This window comes from Octopus sinensis, linkage group LG3 (genome assembly GCF_006345805.1).
Source record: "Octopus sinensis linkage group LG3, ASM634580v1, whole genome shotgun sequence".
NCBI lineage: Eukaryota > Metazoa > Mollusca > Cephalopoda > Octopoda > Octopodidae > Octopus > Octopus sinensis.
The window spans coordinates 118,801,579-118,820,069 of NC_042999.1; the positions used below are offsets into that span (position 1 = coordinate 118,801,579).

At 33.3% G+C, this 18,491-nt stretch overlaps 1 protein-coding gene across 1 annotated transcript in view; it reads left to right on the forward strand.

Annotated features, from left to right (window-relative positions):
* The window catches only part of LOC115209871 (retinal guanylyl cyclase 2-like), an 870,127-nt gene that overhangs the window by 815,133 nt on the left and 36,503 nt on the right, over positions 1 to 18,491 (forward strand). The window contains exons 14-15 of the mRNA XM_029778448.2: positions 7,039 to 7,231; positions 16,723 to 16,897. Coding sequence (XP_029634308.2) covers positions 7,039 to 7,231; positions 16,723 to 16,897 — 368 coding nt within the window. The remainder of the gene's footprint in view (positions 1 to 7,038; positions 7,232 to 16,722; positions 16,898 to 18,491) is intronic.

The window sequence follows — 18,491 nt, forward strand, 5'->3', positions numbered from 1 at the left end:
ATTTCACATTGTTTCAGCCTTACCCACGAATTTTATATAATATCTATTATATAAAATCCATTCTGTCTGTCTGTCTGTGTGTTTTCTAGGATCTCGGGCATCCTCCATCCGATTGCGCTCAAATTTGATATGTAGATACTGACTGTATCAGGGCGTGTATAAGTCTTGAAAAAATTACAAAAATCGATTCCAGGTGAGAATAGGATCGATAAAGTGAATAAAATCGTTTTTCTTTGGAATAGAAAAAAGTCTATCTTTATTTCTTCTTTTGCTGGTATCTCAAATTTAGGTTAAATCAGTGTTTCTCAAAGGAGAGGCCTATGGGACGGTTGGACAAGTTGTTTTGAGAAAATTTGTTTAAATGTTTGACAACTCAGCACTGTCCATTGGACAGGGAGCGTTTTGCTTGTATATATATATATATATATATATATATATATACAGTGGTTGGGAAAAAGAGACCCATAGAATAATTATTAGGTTTTCAAAAATAAGTCCTGGGTCAATTTGTTCAGCAAAAAAAACTTTCAAGGCAGTGCTCCAACCTGGCTTCAGTCAAATGACTGAAAGAAGTAAAATTATAAAAGAATGAAAGATTATACATAGGGACAAATATACAGACAGATATTTATTTTATCTTTTACTTGTTTCAGTCATTAGATTGTTGCCATGCACTGCCTTGAAGAATTTTAGTGAAACGAATTGATCCCCAGTTCTTATTTCATTTAAAACCTGGTACTTCTAGCAGTCTCTTTAGTCAAACTCACTACGTTATGGGGATATAAGCACACACACACAAAGACCACCCTCCAACACACATATATACAATGAAATTCTTTAAGTTTCTGTCTACTAAATCCGCTCAAAAGGCTTTGGTTGGCCCAAGGCTAAAGTAGAAGACACTTGCTCAAGGTGTTATGCAGTGGGACTGAACCCAGAACCATGTGGTTAGGAAACAAACATCTTACCACACAGCCACACCTGTGCCTATATATGTAATTAAAGTCACTATTTTTTAATTATTATGTAATAATCGCTATTAGTTTTTATCTTTCACCATTATATGAGATCTTTGATTACACTTCTTGTTTTATCTTTTGTCTTTTACATGTTTCAGTAAATAAGTGGTTGGGAAACAAACCACACACCACACAGCCACGCCAACATTTTGATAAAAAATAAAATGTTTCCCAATATAAATTGACCTCAGAAGGACAGAAGATTGTATAATTTGTAAACTACTGTACAAAATACCTTCTGGAATTTGGTTTTATTCATTTAGGTTCTGGATTCTTGGCATTGTTTCCTTTGCTTTTAATCTTTCTGCTGTCAATAAACTAAGAAGCAGTTTAACAAATTGAGATTAATTGAATGTTTCTTACTCTATTCTCTCTCACAAGAGAGTTCTTGTCAGTTTATCATCTGCGTTCCCAATCGTCCATGAATTTGTACCTTTATGCTTGACATCTTAGGCTAACATATGGTTAACTAATTAAAACCCTAATATTGGTTACTTAGATTAAGTGTAAGGTCAATACTTTTGCAGGGGCACAAATGCAATCAACTGAATACATCAATGTTTCTTATTGGTCCTTGTCCATTAGTTTCTATCATTGAAAATCAAGCTTATATGGATCTTGATCACCTCCAAGCCCCTCAGTGGTCAGTTTGAATCATAATGATTGAGGTTTTGCAGTGCCTGCAACATGATTATTTGAAAATTCCATCATTTTGTGTCACAACAAAAATGCCATGAAATAAGTATTGGTCCTTGTTTATCAACTCCAGACAGACAAATCTGACATTGGGAGAATTTGAACAAAGAAATAAATAAGCCAATATTAAAAGTAATGTAAGCTATATTTTATTTGGCAATTAATCATGAAGGTCTTCTCATCACCATGTAGTTGTACAAGACTGAAATGTAACACTACCTGTCAGTGAGAGTAGAATTTAGAAGAAAAGTTTATTTAAAAACATTATTAAAAAGAAAAACTACCAGTAATTATATTTCATATAAGTGAGTTGAAGGATTAGATTAGTCTTTAGATGCAAGCAAAATGATGTGTGATATAATAGCAGCTTGCAAGATTTATGTGAAACTATTCATCCTTAACAACTAAAAATATTAAATCTTCTCCTGTTTATTATACCATTTGCCACTTATTTCTCAGATTTCATGCATCATTCAAATCTGCTTATCATTTTGCCATACAATTATTCTTCACTCATCAAATCACATCCTTTATGAAACGAATTATAGTTACCTTAAAGTTTGAAGTATTGCTGTCAGTTTGGTTAGCAAATTTTCACAAGCAGAGAGAATAACATGTCAATATATATTATATGAACATGTGTGTGTCTCTGTATATAAGTGTATATGTATAATATATACATACACACACACACACACACACACACACATATATATATATATATATATATATGTATGTATGTATGTATGTATGTATGTATGTATGTAGTATGTATGTATGTATGTATGTACGTATGTATGTATATGTGAAGGCACATGGCTCAGTGGTTAGAGTGTCAGGCTCACAATCATGAGCTAGTGAGTTCAATTCTCAGATCAGGCTCTGTGTTGTGTATTTGAGCAAGACACTTTATTTCAGCTGTGGAAATGAGATGTGATGTAACTGGTGCAAAGCTGTATTAGCCTTTGCCATTCCAGTGGATAACATCGATGACATGGAGAGAGGAGGCTGGTATGCATGGGAAACTGCTGGACTTCCATAAAACAACCTTGCCCAGACTTGTGCCTCAGAGGGTAACTTTCTACGTGCAATCCCATGGTCATTCATGACTGAGGGGGGCTCTTTGTGTGTGTATGTATATATATATATATATATATACACATATACTTACATATATGTGTGTGTGTGTGTGTGTGTGTGTTTGTATGTATGTATGTATGCTTATATCATCTTGAAAGTATGTGGCCTGGCTGTTTAGATGTTGCACCCATGATTGCAAAATCATGGTTTTAATTCTCACACAGGTAGTGAGCTGTGTTCTTGAACAAAGCATTTCATTCAACATTGCACCACCCTATTTATAGCAATATATCTTTTATATAAATTTATAGGCATGTAATGAAGGTAGTTCTTCTACATGATCTTATCTGTTATAGACAAAACAAACTAAGGAATATATATATTATAGCCAAAGCAATATGCATTTTGTACAAAAAAAAATTGAATAACTCTTGTATACTCTGCATTTAACATGGAATACTTTCCATTGGTATTCCTTACTAAACAATTAGACTTTTAATGTTACATGTATGTATGTATGTATGTATGTATGTATGTATGTATGTATGTATGCATGCATGCATGCATGCATGTATGTAATGTATGTATATGTATGCATGTGTGTATTTATGTCTACACTTTATGCTTATATTTTTAAATGGCCATACGCCAGCATAGCTACTGCCCACCGGCTGGAATAGTGAAGAATACTGTAGTTATTTTGTATATAATGAGCATTTGAATATATTATTCATCTTTAATTATAGAGAAATAACTCTTATTTTAAATATCGTTGGCTTTCATATTGGTATTATAGAACTGATATATAGTATTGATATATAGAAAAAGAAGTGTTTGGTCAGATTTATTATAATTGCTGGCTAATGTACACTGAAAGTTCACGCTTCACTAAGGAAAAAAAAAGCAACTTTGTAAGTGTCCTTTCTACTTCACTAGTTTAGGCAGTAAATCTGTATCTGCACTAAAATTAACCAGTAGAAACTTAATAACTTTGCAAGATTTTTGTTCGCCATTTGTGTTAAACATTTTTAATATGAAAAATATGACATCACTACAGAGATTTTACTTTTTCGTTGTTTATCACAATAAATATAACAAGCATTATCATATAACAAATTCTTATCATATTAAATATAATAAATATATAATATTTATATAATAGATATAACAAATTCTTATTATGCCATCCCAAATATAGTGACATACATCACTAGGTAAAATTGAGTAAGTTTTATTTTCTTGTATAATGTGAAATCCTGGTATTTACATTTAAAATCTGAGAAAAAGTGTGTATATTTTCTGTATATAATGATATATATATATATATATATATATATAATGCATACATACATATGTACTCACACATACATACATGCATAAATGAATTAATAGATTCAGCAGATGAGTACAGAGAAGCTCAATGTAGAAAGCACTTAGTTTGAACTTACACACCAAAATCTTTATTGAGGATGAAGTCAGCGGAGTAAAGAGTGGCTATAAGAGGAATCCAGGGGAATGGATATGGAGATTATGATGCAAATAAACAAATAAACATGCATGGGCTTGATATATAAGATACACACACACACACATGCACACACACACACACACACACACACACACACACACACACATATATATGTAAATATATATAAGGATATTTACAGAGAGAAACAAAAACTAGATTTATGGTAATGTTTTTATGTATCCGCTACTAGTTGCATATTCTCGACTTTTTCCACACTCCATCTTCCAACATTACAATGTAATTCTGAGTCACCAGAAACAGCTGTTGGGCATGAAAAATAACATGCCCTCTCCTCTTAGTTTTCTGTATCTTTCGTACTCCATGTAAGCTTGTTCTGGAAATATATATATGTGTGTGTGTATATATATATTTATATATATATGTCTGTCTGTCTGTTTGTCTGTCTGTCTGTCTGTATGTATGTATGTATGTATGTATGTATGTATGTATGTATGCTTGTGCATAAATGGTTATCTTCTGCATACTTTCAGTTTTTATTTCTCTCTATATATCCCTATATAATTATCTGTGCATGTTTTTTCTATATATCAAGCTCAAGCATGTTTATTTGTTTATTTGCATCATTATCTAAATAAACAACTATTAATATTAGAGCTCTGGTGTATCCCATGGTTTACTAATGCTTTCAACTTTCTTTATTCTATACATTAATAACCAACTTGCTGTCACTTCTAACCATATCACAGTCTGATATTGATAATATTGCCTTTTGCTGCTCTTTAAACTTTCACATACAAGTATCATTCACATTAAACAAACTGAGATTCAAAATATTCTTCAAATAGAAACTACCAAGAACGTAGGATCCTTCCTGTGCACCAAGGTTTATACATATGTGTCAAACATATGCACACACACACACACTCACACACACACACGCACACATACACACACACACACATACAGAGGCATACATACATATATTTGTTCCTTTGTTTAATCATTGTTTTTCTGTAGTAGCATGAGCTGAATGAATACATATTATTCAGATATTATTTAGAGCTAGATGTTTTTCCTGTCACTAACCTGACCTGCTATTCAAACTAGAGACTTTTAATTTCATATGCCTTCAAAAGCACAGAACTAGTAGTCAAAATGTTGGCAAATATTTGGGCAACACATCACTGTCAGTAACTTAATATGCTCCAGATGAAGCAAGGACTCTAAATGTTCCTCAGATGCAAAAAACATGAACACACGCACATACACACACACACAGAGTAGACATAGGTGCAGGCATGAGTGTGTGCTAAGAAGCTTGCTTCACAATCACACGGTTCTGGGTTCAGTGCCACCGTGTGGCACCTTGGGCAAATGCCTTCTACTATAGCTTCAGGCTGATCAAAGTCTTGTCAATGGATTTGGTTGACAGAAACTGAAAGAGCCCATCATATATATGTGTACATCTATGTGTGTATGTCTTTATGTCTGTGTTTGTCCCCCACAACCACTTGACAACTGGTGTTGGTATATTTACATCCCAGTTAACAGTTCAGCAAAAGAGACCAATAGAATAAGTACCAGGTTTTAAAATAGTTAAATAGTTCTGGAGTCGATTTGTTTGACTAAAATCCCTTCAAGTTGGTGCTTCAAATAACTGAAACAAATAAAAGATAAAGCATGAAAGATATAAAAATCACAAAGTAAAAGCTCCCATACAATTTCCATCTACCAGATTCACTCACAAGGCATTGGTTAACCCAAGGATACAGTGGAAAGTAAGAAAATACTTGCTTCAGGTGCCATACCACAAGATAGACCTCAAAGCCATGTAGCAACAAAACAAATTCTGTAGCACCCATCACATACTGACTACTTGTCTAGACAAACCACTTGGAAAGATTTTCTGTGAGCTATTATCGTCACTTACCATCTTGTACCACATTTAATAAAGCTCTCTATCATCCTTTACTATTTACTGAATGTAAGACGGCACCAAATATCTAACCCTTGCCATCCATAGTTTCCCACTTCAATTTACACTTCTTATTTTCCTTCTTCCCCATATCACCCTTTTCACCACCTCATATTTACCTACATAACCTCGTGGTACATTCTATCTATATATCTTCCTCTTTAGATTTAGCCCTTTAACATTTAAACTGGCCATGTTTGGCCAAAATATTCTGTTTGTTTTATCTTCAAAATGGCCAGATCTGGCCTCTCACATTTACCCTATAATAAAATAACTTTACCCTAAAATAAGCAATCATTACATTGAAATCTCAAAGCTATGAGATAATGCATGATTAATTGAAAATAATGTGAACAAACCAGTGTTACATTTGACAGAGTAATCTCAATGCTAAGGGGTTATACCATTGATATTTCTGTCTCTCTATTCAGACTTTAGTTTTCCTCTGATACTATAACCATTATTCTTCTAGTGCTGAGATATGTTGCTACAAACCTTTCATGCTGCAAGAAACGTTAGTACACTGGGCGAAATGCTTAATGGTATTTTGTCTGCTGAAATAATAGTATTCTTTTATGAGCAGTTATATTAACCAATGGAAAAACGACAATAATATTTCTTCGGCAATACAACATTACGTCATATTGCCAGCTACCACAAATTGGCGCGTTATTTTAAAATGGCTACTTGCTACAAAAGTAATATATAACTGAAGATAGGAGGTCTATAATGAACTTTCCAATAATTATTTATTTCTGTCATTTCTTTTATCTTTACAGATCAGTTGCTGAGTGCTTAAAATGTGGAAGAAGAATTGAAGCAGAAAACTATAGTGATGTCACAATCTACTTCAGTGATATTGTAGGTTTTACTTCCATCTCAGCAATGAGTACAGCCATGGAAGTTGTTAACATATTAAATGAACTTTATACAATGTTTGATGCGACCATAGACAACTACGATGTATATAAGGCAAGCATGTCTTTTTCCTTTAATATCAATATCGTTTGAGTGCTATGGCAGGGCAAGTGAATTGTGTGTGAGAGATTATTTATTATCCAAAGGTTGATGGTTTGTATTTTGTTTCTTTTACATCATTGCAAAAATGAAAAAAGCTCTGTTCACATTATTCAGAGTAACTGAATATCATATATAAATTAAGCTTTTTGTTAAATGAAACAGGTATGATTTATAGTTAACAAGTAGTATAGGGTGCTATACACTCGGTTTGCTATAACACATTGCCTTTCAGTTCGAAACATTTCATGCTTCTAATTTCCCTGATTCCAGTCACCAGCAAATATCCTCTTTCCACCTTCCCTCCACATCAAATATACATGTCATCTCACTTCTCTTTGAGTGATATGATATTTCTTTTTGTTATTCCCATCGTTCCATTCTTTCCAGACCTGCTTTTTTTTTTTTTTTAGATTCTGTAAAATCTTTATCCACAGGGGTCTTGATCCAGTCACAACTCTGATCTATATCTATCAGCAAATTATCATATAGGAGAACAGCAGCATAAAGTGCATATGGATGAGGACAGTTGTAATAAAGAAGTGTTGAGTTCTAATTGTAGAGGGAACCTGTGGAAGGGGTAAAACCAGGAAGATGTGGGATGAAGTGATGAGAAAGGATTTTCAGACACTGGGCCACCCTGAGGAAGTGACAAGGGACTGAGAATTGTGGTGATTAACTGTATTTAAGAAGATGTGTCAAGCCAAGTAAAATCACTGTCATCCATACATACATGTTTGTCCTTTACAGGTGTCAGTGCCATGTGAAATGCACTCGTGCCGGTGGTGTGCAAATACATCTATGCCAGTGTCATATAAAAAGTACCCAACTCACTCTGTAAAGTGATTGGCATTAAGAAGAGCATTCAGCTGTAGAAACCATGGCACAACAAACAATTTGGAATCTGGCCAGCTCCCTGGCAAGCCATCTCCTGTCAAACCATCCAGTTCATACTAGCATGGTAAATGGATGTTAAACAACGATGATGGTGATGATGATGATGACACTACCAGTTACCCTCTCAATTATAGGTCTCAGGAATATTATCCTGTTGTGTCGATGCCCCCAGATGATGAAGTAGGCCAGCCCAATACGTAGATATAGAGGGAGAAGTCTAGATGTCAAGGAGTTGAGTAGAGGTCATCCGAACGTGCGATATAACAGTGGTGATGAGGATTTTGTAGCTCACACAGCCATTGTGTAGTATTGTGATATAACAGTGGCGACGAGGATTTCGTAGCACACACAGCCACTGTGTAGTATTGCAGTATTACATATCCCTTTCATCATATTCATAATCTAGGATTGCTCTGAGTTGAGTATATATTTAGCAGAGGGCTCTTTCAGTTTCTACACCTTCCTCTTCAAGGCAGCATTTTATTTCTGTTAAGGTCATCTTTACAGATTTTCTGTAAAAATTATAACCACCACTGATTTTGTTATGATGTTTTGTATTAGATACGAAATGTTGTGACAAAATCAGTGTTGGCTATAATTTCTACAGAAAATCTGTAAAGATGACTGTAACACGTGATTTAATGGCACTGCTAACACAGTTACACATAGTATTGACTTATAATTTGTAGTATATTATGTTTACATAATGTAATAGCATATGCCTACAAAGCATTAGTATAATATCTGTCAGTCCTTCTAAATCTTATTCTGAAACCACTGATTATTAGCTTATTAGCTTATGTACATACTTCACCAGGAAAGGACTTGGTATTTGCAGCCATTTGTCTTTCCTGATTCCTGATAAAAATACAGTGTATTATGTTCACTTGATCAGAACGTAATCAAACAGCTTGTGTAATATTATTTAGGAAGGTATTTATATATGGAAAACACTAGCATTGAAAAGCTATAAAAATATGTAGGAAATGAAGTATTCAGATCGAAGATTAAAAGCCCCCTACTGGAATAAAATAGATTTAGTTTTATATATATATATATATATATATATATATATATATATACATATATGTATGTATCGGTCTGTCTGTCTATCTATCTATATTTATGTGTGTGTGTGTGTGTGTGTAGAATTAGGAAAATGAATTCATTATATCCACAACTATTTATATGCATACATAAAATATAGACAGAATATGTATGTTGGGAATGGGGAGAGATAGAAATAATGTAAATCTGTTCAACATAAGGATTCTAGCCACTTTGACAATTAACAGGCCAAGAACAAGAAGGAAAGACATGTTATTGATAACAACATGTGTGTATAGAGAAAAAGAACATATATACACATACATGCATACACATATATAAATAAATATATATATATACATACATGATATGTATATATATATATATTTATATATACAAATATATACACTTATATATTTATGTTTGCGTGTGTGTGTGTGTGTATGTATATATATATATATAAATGTATACATTGTATATACATTGATTTGAATTAATTTGCCTTAGTTTATATTAATTATGCAATTATGGAGCTAATGATGTGTGTGTATAGAGGAAAATTTTTTATATACACATGATATATATATATACATATGCAAATATATATATATCATCTGTATGTAAATGATTTTCATACATATCTACTTGTCATTAATTCCATTACTACTTAATTGATATACATAAGTAATTAATATAAATCAATGCAAATTAAATGTATTTAAAACTATGTTTATCCCAAATTGTCATCATGAAATAGGAAATGGAATATTATCAAGTATAACTTCCCATTTGCAAGATCTGTCAAAGTGAAAATTGCAGACTTATTCCTTAAAATTGTTAAGGAAAATTTCTGTTCCATTTACTACCAAATATTAAGCAAGACTACCATTAAACTTTCTTATACTGCTACACCTAATTTAGCCTCTGTTGAAGCAACAGCAAATTGCTCTTTATAAAATAAGTATTATATCAATTCTAAACAGACCAAAAATTGAAGATTTAATAATTTTCCCTTTGAATATATTAGTTAATATAATTAAATTATCAATTATAACCGTGACTATTATAAAGGTGTGAGCTGTCATATTAATAATAATAGCAGAAATAGTAATAAGGGTTTGAAATTTTGGTATGGGCCAGCAGTTTTTGAGGGAGTGGGGAAGTCAACCACATCGACCCCAGTACTTCATTTTGTATTTATTTTATCAATTCCAAAAAGATGAAAGGCAATGACTTTGCTAGAAGTTGACTTAAGAATGTTAAAACAGAGGAAATGCTGCTAAACATTTTGTCCAGCAAGCTAACAGTTCTGCCATTTCATCACCTTCTCACTAACAATAATAATACTATAAGTAATAGCTACAACACTTATTGTCCTGATAAAGATAATAACAATAATAATGGTTTCAAATTTAGGCTCAAGTTCAACAATTTTGAGGAGGAGTTAATTATATGAATCCAAATGCTCAACTGGTACTTATTTTATTAACCTTGCAAACATGAAAGACAAAGTAAACTTCTGCAGTATTTGAACTCAGAACATATACAGCCAGCAGAAATGCTACTAAGCATTGTCTGGTGTGGTACATTTCTGTCAGCTCATCACTTAAAAATGGTTGTAACAATGTGTGCAATAATGCTAGTATTAACAATATCGAATACAGAAAGACAAACTATGAAAATGATGAATGCAACCTGGTTGATTCTTGTATAATGTAGTATCAAAATGTTCCTAGACTAGTTATGTTTAATAAAAAATAACTTAGTTACCTAAGTTTTAACATCATCTTCTTTGAAATAGTTACCTTGTGCAGTGATACACCAGTCACAGTATTCCTACCATTTTTTGAATCCATCCTGGAAGTTGTTTGCCATAAGTGAGTCAAGGACCTTCTACAGTTTGATCTGAGTCTTGACAACAGTGTTAAAACGACAGCCTCTGAGCTGCATCTTCATTTTGGGGAAGAGATGGAAGTCCACAGGAGCTAATTCTGGTGAATAGGGTGGGTGCAGAAGTGATATCATGTTGTTTTTGGTGAGAAACTTATAGGTAAGGAGAGCTCAGTGATAGGGTGCATTGTCATCACAAAGAATCCAATTCTTCACACTCCACAGATCCTGTTGTTTTCACCGAATGTCCTCCCTCAAACACTTCAAAAAGTTGCAGTAGAACTCTTGATTGATCTTCTGGCCATGGGGGTGGGGGATGAATTCACAATGCATAACAGCACATTCCCAGGGGTGATGCTTGTGGTAGGTCTTCCAAATCACTCATCATCTTCCAGGGATGTTCTTCTGCTTTTGAAGCTCCCATGCTACTTGAAACATTGTGCACAATCCATTGCCTCATTGCCATAAGCTTGCCCAGGCATACTCAATGTCTCTGTAGCAGGCTTCCCAAGTTTAACACAAAATTTCACATTGCCTCTTTGTTCCTTTCCATGACAAGATCGCAGACTACAGCAGACACATGATCACAAAAACACAAATTTCACAACTTGTGAAGTAAACACAGTGATGTCACTCAGCACACTGCTTCATAAAGATCACTGTTAGGTCTCATTGCACACATAACCATCTGCTGCCATTTGTTGGTCTGCTACAGAACTAGTCTGGGAAGTTTTTGATACTACCTCGTACCAGTTGCCGAGTAATAAGGATGAAGAAGAGAATAATAACAAAATTTCTTCAAACATTAATGCTAGTAATATTCTACCTGCCTCAAGATGGTGAGCTAGCAGAATCATTAGCATGGCAGGCAAAATGCTTAACAGAATTTCGTCTGTTTTTATGTTCTAAGTTCAAATTCCACCAACATTGACTTTGCCTTTCATCCTTTCAGGGTTGATAAAAGAAGTACCAGTTGAACACTGGGGTCATAGTAATCAACTTACCCCCTCCCTTGAACATGCTGGCCTTATGCCAAAATTTGAAAGCAATATTCTACTTGTCTCAAAGAATTCTTCTTTGCCAAACCCTGATAAAAATGCATGCAGTTGTTTTGTGAAAGAAAAATTTCCTTCTCAAAGGTCACAGCAGTATAGTAATGTAATTCATGAATATACTTTTAAAACCTATAATTCTACTGAATTCTACATTGGTTCCACTTCTAATATCAAACAAAGATGTGATAGACGTTACCATTGATTTTCTAGTGAACTTTAGTTCTCCTGCTGAAGATATCTTTTATTTGAAAGTCAAAAACATTCCCTTTGACTTGGAATTGTTCATATTGAAATCTGAAAATTCTTAGCAAGGTACCAGAAAGATGTGCCAGTTTTGTATAGGCAAAGTTTTAGAAATTAAAGCTGACAATGTTTTTCACTTAACTTCACAAATATATTAATAATTGTGAAATGCTGTCATTTGAACTCCTTCCTTTTCACTAAATATATTAAGTGTGCTTTTCATTAAATAGCAAGTAATCATTTAGAACAATAATATTAATATATGTATAATAATGTGATTTATTGATTTCCTTCATAGATTTAAACAAGTTTTAACACTTGAACATCATTTTAGTTTGGATCATTGTGCATGTATATGTATTTTTTTTATTTAAGTGTGCTTTTATGCTCATACATATACATCCATGAATATGATTATGTGTATGTGTGTCTATATATTTTTCTTTATGCATATCTAAGTTTATGTGGTTATTTTGGCATGTGCACATGTTCGTAATTGTATATAATTTTATGAGTATTATATGCATGTAGATATATTCGTATGTAAACTTGTATATGTTTCAATGTATATACGTATGTTTAAGTGTGAGAATATATATATGTATACTTAAATGAGTCTATGTATATATGATTACTTATTTTTTATTTGCACTTTATTTTCCTCATCCAAGTCCCCATTTTATTTTGGCAATTGGACACTGGACACTTGTATAATTTTTTCCATTTGTCTTTGTGGTATATTCGGCTTTTAGACTCACTTTTCCTATGTCTTCATTATTTATAGATATATAACTTTGGTTGTTTTTTCATCTCTCGCTCTCTCTGAATATAAATATATATATATATATATAATATATATATATATATATTTACACACACACATGTTTGTGTGAGAGAGAAGAAAAGAGAGAGAGTTGAAGAGTGATAAGGAGGACAATGGATTGGGTTGAGCAAGAGGAGTTTCAAGGCTACCCCATTTGAAATATGAGTGAGTGAGGGTGTATGAAGTGGTGCAAGAAAAAGAGATAAAAATGATATTTAGCAAAGAGTCAGAGCATACACCTTAAGGCGTTGAGCATATGTTCTGGCTCTTTGTCCAAGGAGATGAATAGAAAGTGGTGACAGTAGGATCAGGGAGCATAAGTAAGAGTTGTAAGAGTGTATGTGTTGTGTGGGAAGAGAATGAATAATAGATAAAATGGAAGCCGTCAATGATAAATAGATGAAGGTAGTTAGTATCTATTAAGCATCAACTACCCCAAAAACATACTATCCACTCCAATTATGAAGAAAAGAGAGGATGAAACCAATAAACTGTCCACAGTCTGTCTACCCTATGTGAAAGGCCTCTCCGAAAAGTTACAAAAGATATGTGGCCTATATGACATCAGGACAGTATTCAAGAGTAATACAATACTTCACAAATATCTCCTTTGAGTAAAACCATCAATAGAAGAGAATATGATCAAAAACTACGTGTACTCCATCTCATAAAGTAATGGTAGGTTATACAAAGGCGAAACATGCTATCCCTTCAAAATAAGGGTAGACAAATATCGCACAGCTGTGACGTGAAGAGATATTGATAAATCGGGTAGAGCTGATCATGTGTGGAAACATGGAGATCACATCTCTCTGTGGGATGAAGTTAAAATAATAGACAAACACTAATGGAAAATACGAAAACTAAAGGATGCAGCACGTATGCTAGGACACAACAACCTCCTAAGCAGACCAAGTGCAGATATGAGCAGCATATGGGAACTAGTATTAAGGAAGGATAGGAAAATATTATATTTATAAGCCCTAAAATTTACTCCGTAATTGCCCACGGGCATACGGCGTAATGGTTAAGAGCATAGGCTACTATCCCCAAGATTCCAAGTTCAATTCCAAGCAGTGGCCTGAATAATAATAATAACAATAATATTAATAATAATAATAATAACATCAAAAAATACCTTAGGAATGAGAACCCAGTTTCGAAATTGCCCCAAGACACCTGATGAAGGCTGGAGGGTATATCAGCTGAAACGTTGTGTTAACACAAACAGGATGCGGACAAATATCCGTCAAATGTAAATATTTCACTAGTATACTTTATTTTTAAGGTCTGAAAACATTCTAGTTCAAGTCTACCTTTGTTATAATGACAATTTGTGCAATCATTCCTGTTAATATCATTCAGATACTTTCATCTCCCATGGCAATGTACACATTTTTGAACAGCTGATGAGGATATAGCACAATTAACATTTTTATCACAATGTGTATGATTAGTGGCTCCCTTATCTCTCTTGTTGACCAAATAATTTGTAGTTGTCTTGTGTTCTTTCTTGGTGAGATTTGATGTGTTTCAAGAGAAGCTATTTTTCCTATCAATACTCTATGTATGTATGCATGCATGCATTATGTATGTATGTATGTAGGCATGCATGCATGTTTGCATGTATGTATGCATGCATGTATGTATTCATGTATACATGCATTTATGCATGTATGTATGCATGTATGTATGTATTCATGTATATATGCATAAATGCATGTATGCATATATGTATGTATATATTGTGTATGTATATATGCATGCATGCATGTGTGCATTTATGTATGCATGCATGTATGTATCATGTATGCATGCATGCACATATGTATATATGCATGTATGTATGTACATACATACACATGTGAGTGTGAATGTATGCATGTATGTTTTCATGTATGTATGCATTTATGTATGTATGCATGCATGTATGTATTCATATGAATATGCATTTATGCATGTATGCATATATATATATATGTATGCATTTATTCATGTATGTATGTATTGTGTATGTATGTATGTATTTGTGTATGCATGCATGTATGTGTGCACTTATGTATGTATGTAGATATGTATGTATGCATGTATGCACATATGCATGCATGTATGCATGCATGCATGTATGTATGTATGTATGTATGTATGTATGTATGTGAGTATGCATGTATTCAAATTCATATATGGAACTGAAAGGCATTCTGTCAGCAACTGTTAAATGTACCACAAATGCATTGTAAATGAAAGTCATACTTAATAACATCAACAAGCATGAATATACTAAATAATTATAATTGATGTGTTCAGTATACAGGGCATAAAATATAAAAAAAACTATATTAATTTATAAAATCATTCACTCTATTCTTCTATTTCCTATAACATCATATTCAACATATGTTATCTTGAAAACAACTAATGAATATCAAAAATATCTTTAAGGAAAATGTTGCCTTAATTTTATTTATTTAACATTAGACTTTGTTTCATAATGACAATAAATCTATTCAAATTGGGGTTTTAGTATCTTATGTAGGATATGTTAACTCTGAAAACACAAATACTATTGATTTTTCTCAATGACCTTATGTATTCAAACATTACATTTAACTTGCCGTTTATTTACTAGAGTTTTTCTAATTTGGTGGTGAAGTCAAATTACTTTATCAAATTACATCTACAAATCCAAGTGGAAAATATTAAATTCTTCATACTACCATTTATACAAAGTCATAAGCTAAAAGCAAAATATAATATTGAATTATTAGATTCAATGTGAGCATAGAGTGCTTTTGCAAAGAACTTCAAGCTAACTTTGTTCCAGCTGGAACTATGAAACTGGAGTTCATTGCAATTTTTGGAAATAAATCCTTCACCTTTTCTTATACTTCTTCCTCTAACCAACCCATGCACATATTTGTTGTTTGCGACATCAAAGGTGCAGTGAGTTCAGTCGTTGGTTCCACTAACTATACTTAACTATATAATCTAACACGCATAAATAAAAACTAAAACAAACTGGGAACTCATATTGTACATGGAACAAATGAAGAGATAATTATGCGACAGCAAGTCCACAAAATCAAACAGTTTAACGAAACAGCAGAAACAAATAGTAAAAAAAAAACCATAAATTCTCTCTCTTTTTTCCACTTGTGTTATATTTTTTATTAATCTTCTGAAAGCCTTTAATTTTGTTTTAAAATTTTTCTCTAGCATTTCTTTCTTACTTCTCTTTTTTTCTTTCCTTCTTTATTTTTATACAGTATTTTATTTCCCTCTCTTCTTTTCTCCTGTCAATTATTTTCTTTCTATGCCACCATATTTCCTCTTACACATGCATGTGCACACACATACTCACGCACACACATTCTCACTCTCTCTCTCTCTCTCTCTCTCTCTCTCTCTCTCTCTCTCTCTCTCCTTCTCTCTGAAATACACTCATATATCAGTAATCTATTAATAAGGATTTTATTTTTCACTACCTGTAGGTGGAAACAATAGGGGATGCTTATATGGTTGTAAGTGGTCTTCCAGAACGTAATGGAATAAAACATGCCGGTGAAATTGGCACAATGGCATTGGATCTTTTGTACCAATGTGGCAACCTACGAGTTAACCATTTGTGGAATATGCCTTTGCTCCTGAGAATTGGATTACACACTGGTAAGTAAATGAATAACTAAATTTACTGATAGTTGTCTTATTGAGTAGTTCCAATGAACTCTGCATCTGCAGACCAATAGAATTTAACCAGCAGTTGCCTCTAATTAAATATGCCTAGCCATACATCAGTCAGCATAAGCTATATACTAGATTATACAGCTTCTCATACAAAGTCATTGGTTATATAAGGTGCAATGTAGTTGGTATTCAGTAAACAGTTCCATGCATTTTAATGCTCTACCTGCTTATATATCAAAGTCCCTGCTGATGACTGCAGCTAAGCTGTACAAAACAGACTCAGTTGTTATATGGTTGTTTTGATGAATTTTTTTAGATGACAAAAATATTTCTCACTCTGAAAGCAGTAAATTAAAAGAAAATTCCTTTTCTTTATACCATTATCTTCAAGATAGAATCATCCATGTTCCACAGTTTAGCTGATTCAATTTACTTAAATAGGTATATGTACAAACAAAGCAGTTTACAAAATGATAACAATAATTATTACTTATCATTGGGCATAAAAACCTAAATATACAATACAAAGCTTTTCAGCCATCTACTGTGTCTGCTTTCCTTCCTGGTTGCAAATGCAGTCTGAAACAGAAGCAGACACAGCAGAAGGATTTTGTTCTCCCTTTTATTATTTTCCTTTTATATTTTTCTTCTGATGACCAAGTTTTTAATTGGCTTGCACTGCCGTACATACAGCAACTGAGTCCTCAGCTCTGCACCACCAATTATCTCCCTAGTACCACAATAGAATAAATTAGAAATTTAGTACACAAAATAAATAAGATAACCCACCCACAAATAGGTGAATAGCTGCCATCTTGGTTAACACAGGACACCCCTTTGCACTGAGCACTATCAGCTCCAATCAGCTTCTGCAAACCGGGTTCACCTAATCTACTTGTTTTTGTCTTCAGATTTTGCTGAATTCCCATATCTTTTGGGCAGGTTAACGATCTAAGGTAGGCTGTGAGCTGGCAGAATCATTAGCATGCTGGACAGAATACTGAGCAGCATTTCATCTATCTTGACATTCTGCATTGAAATTCTGCTAAGGTCAACTTTTGTCTTTCATCCATTTGAGGTCGATAAAATAAATACCAGTTTTGTATTGCTGTAGATGTAATTGACTTACCTCTTCCCCACAATTTGAAATCAATATTAGTGTGATCTTTATTAGCAGGGTTTTTTTTATTATTTGGAGTAAGATTCACCTCACCTCCATCTTTTCTTCAATCAATATAATATTTCTCTAGTTTCATTTAGTAGCATCATTAAGTTCTCATTGCTAATTTGGACACTGAGGTACTGCAGGAATACAGGTTCCTTTCTTATTTCTTTACTGCCCACAAGGAGCTACACACAGAGGGGACAAACAAGGACAGACAAACAGATTAAGTCGATTACATCAACCTCAGTGTGTAACTGGTACTCATTTAATCGGCCCCGAAAGGATGAAAAGCAAAATCAACCTCGGCAGAATTTGAACACAGAATGTAGCAGCAGACGAAATACTGTTAAGCATTTCACCTGGCGTGCTAACGTTTCTGCCAGCTCACCACCTTTACAGGTTCTTTTCTGT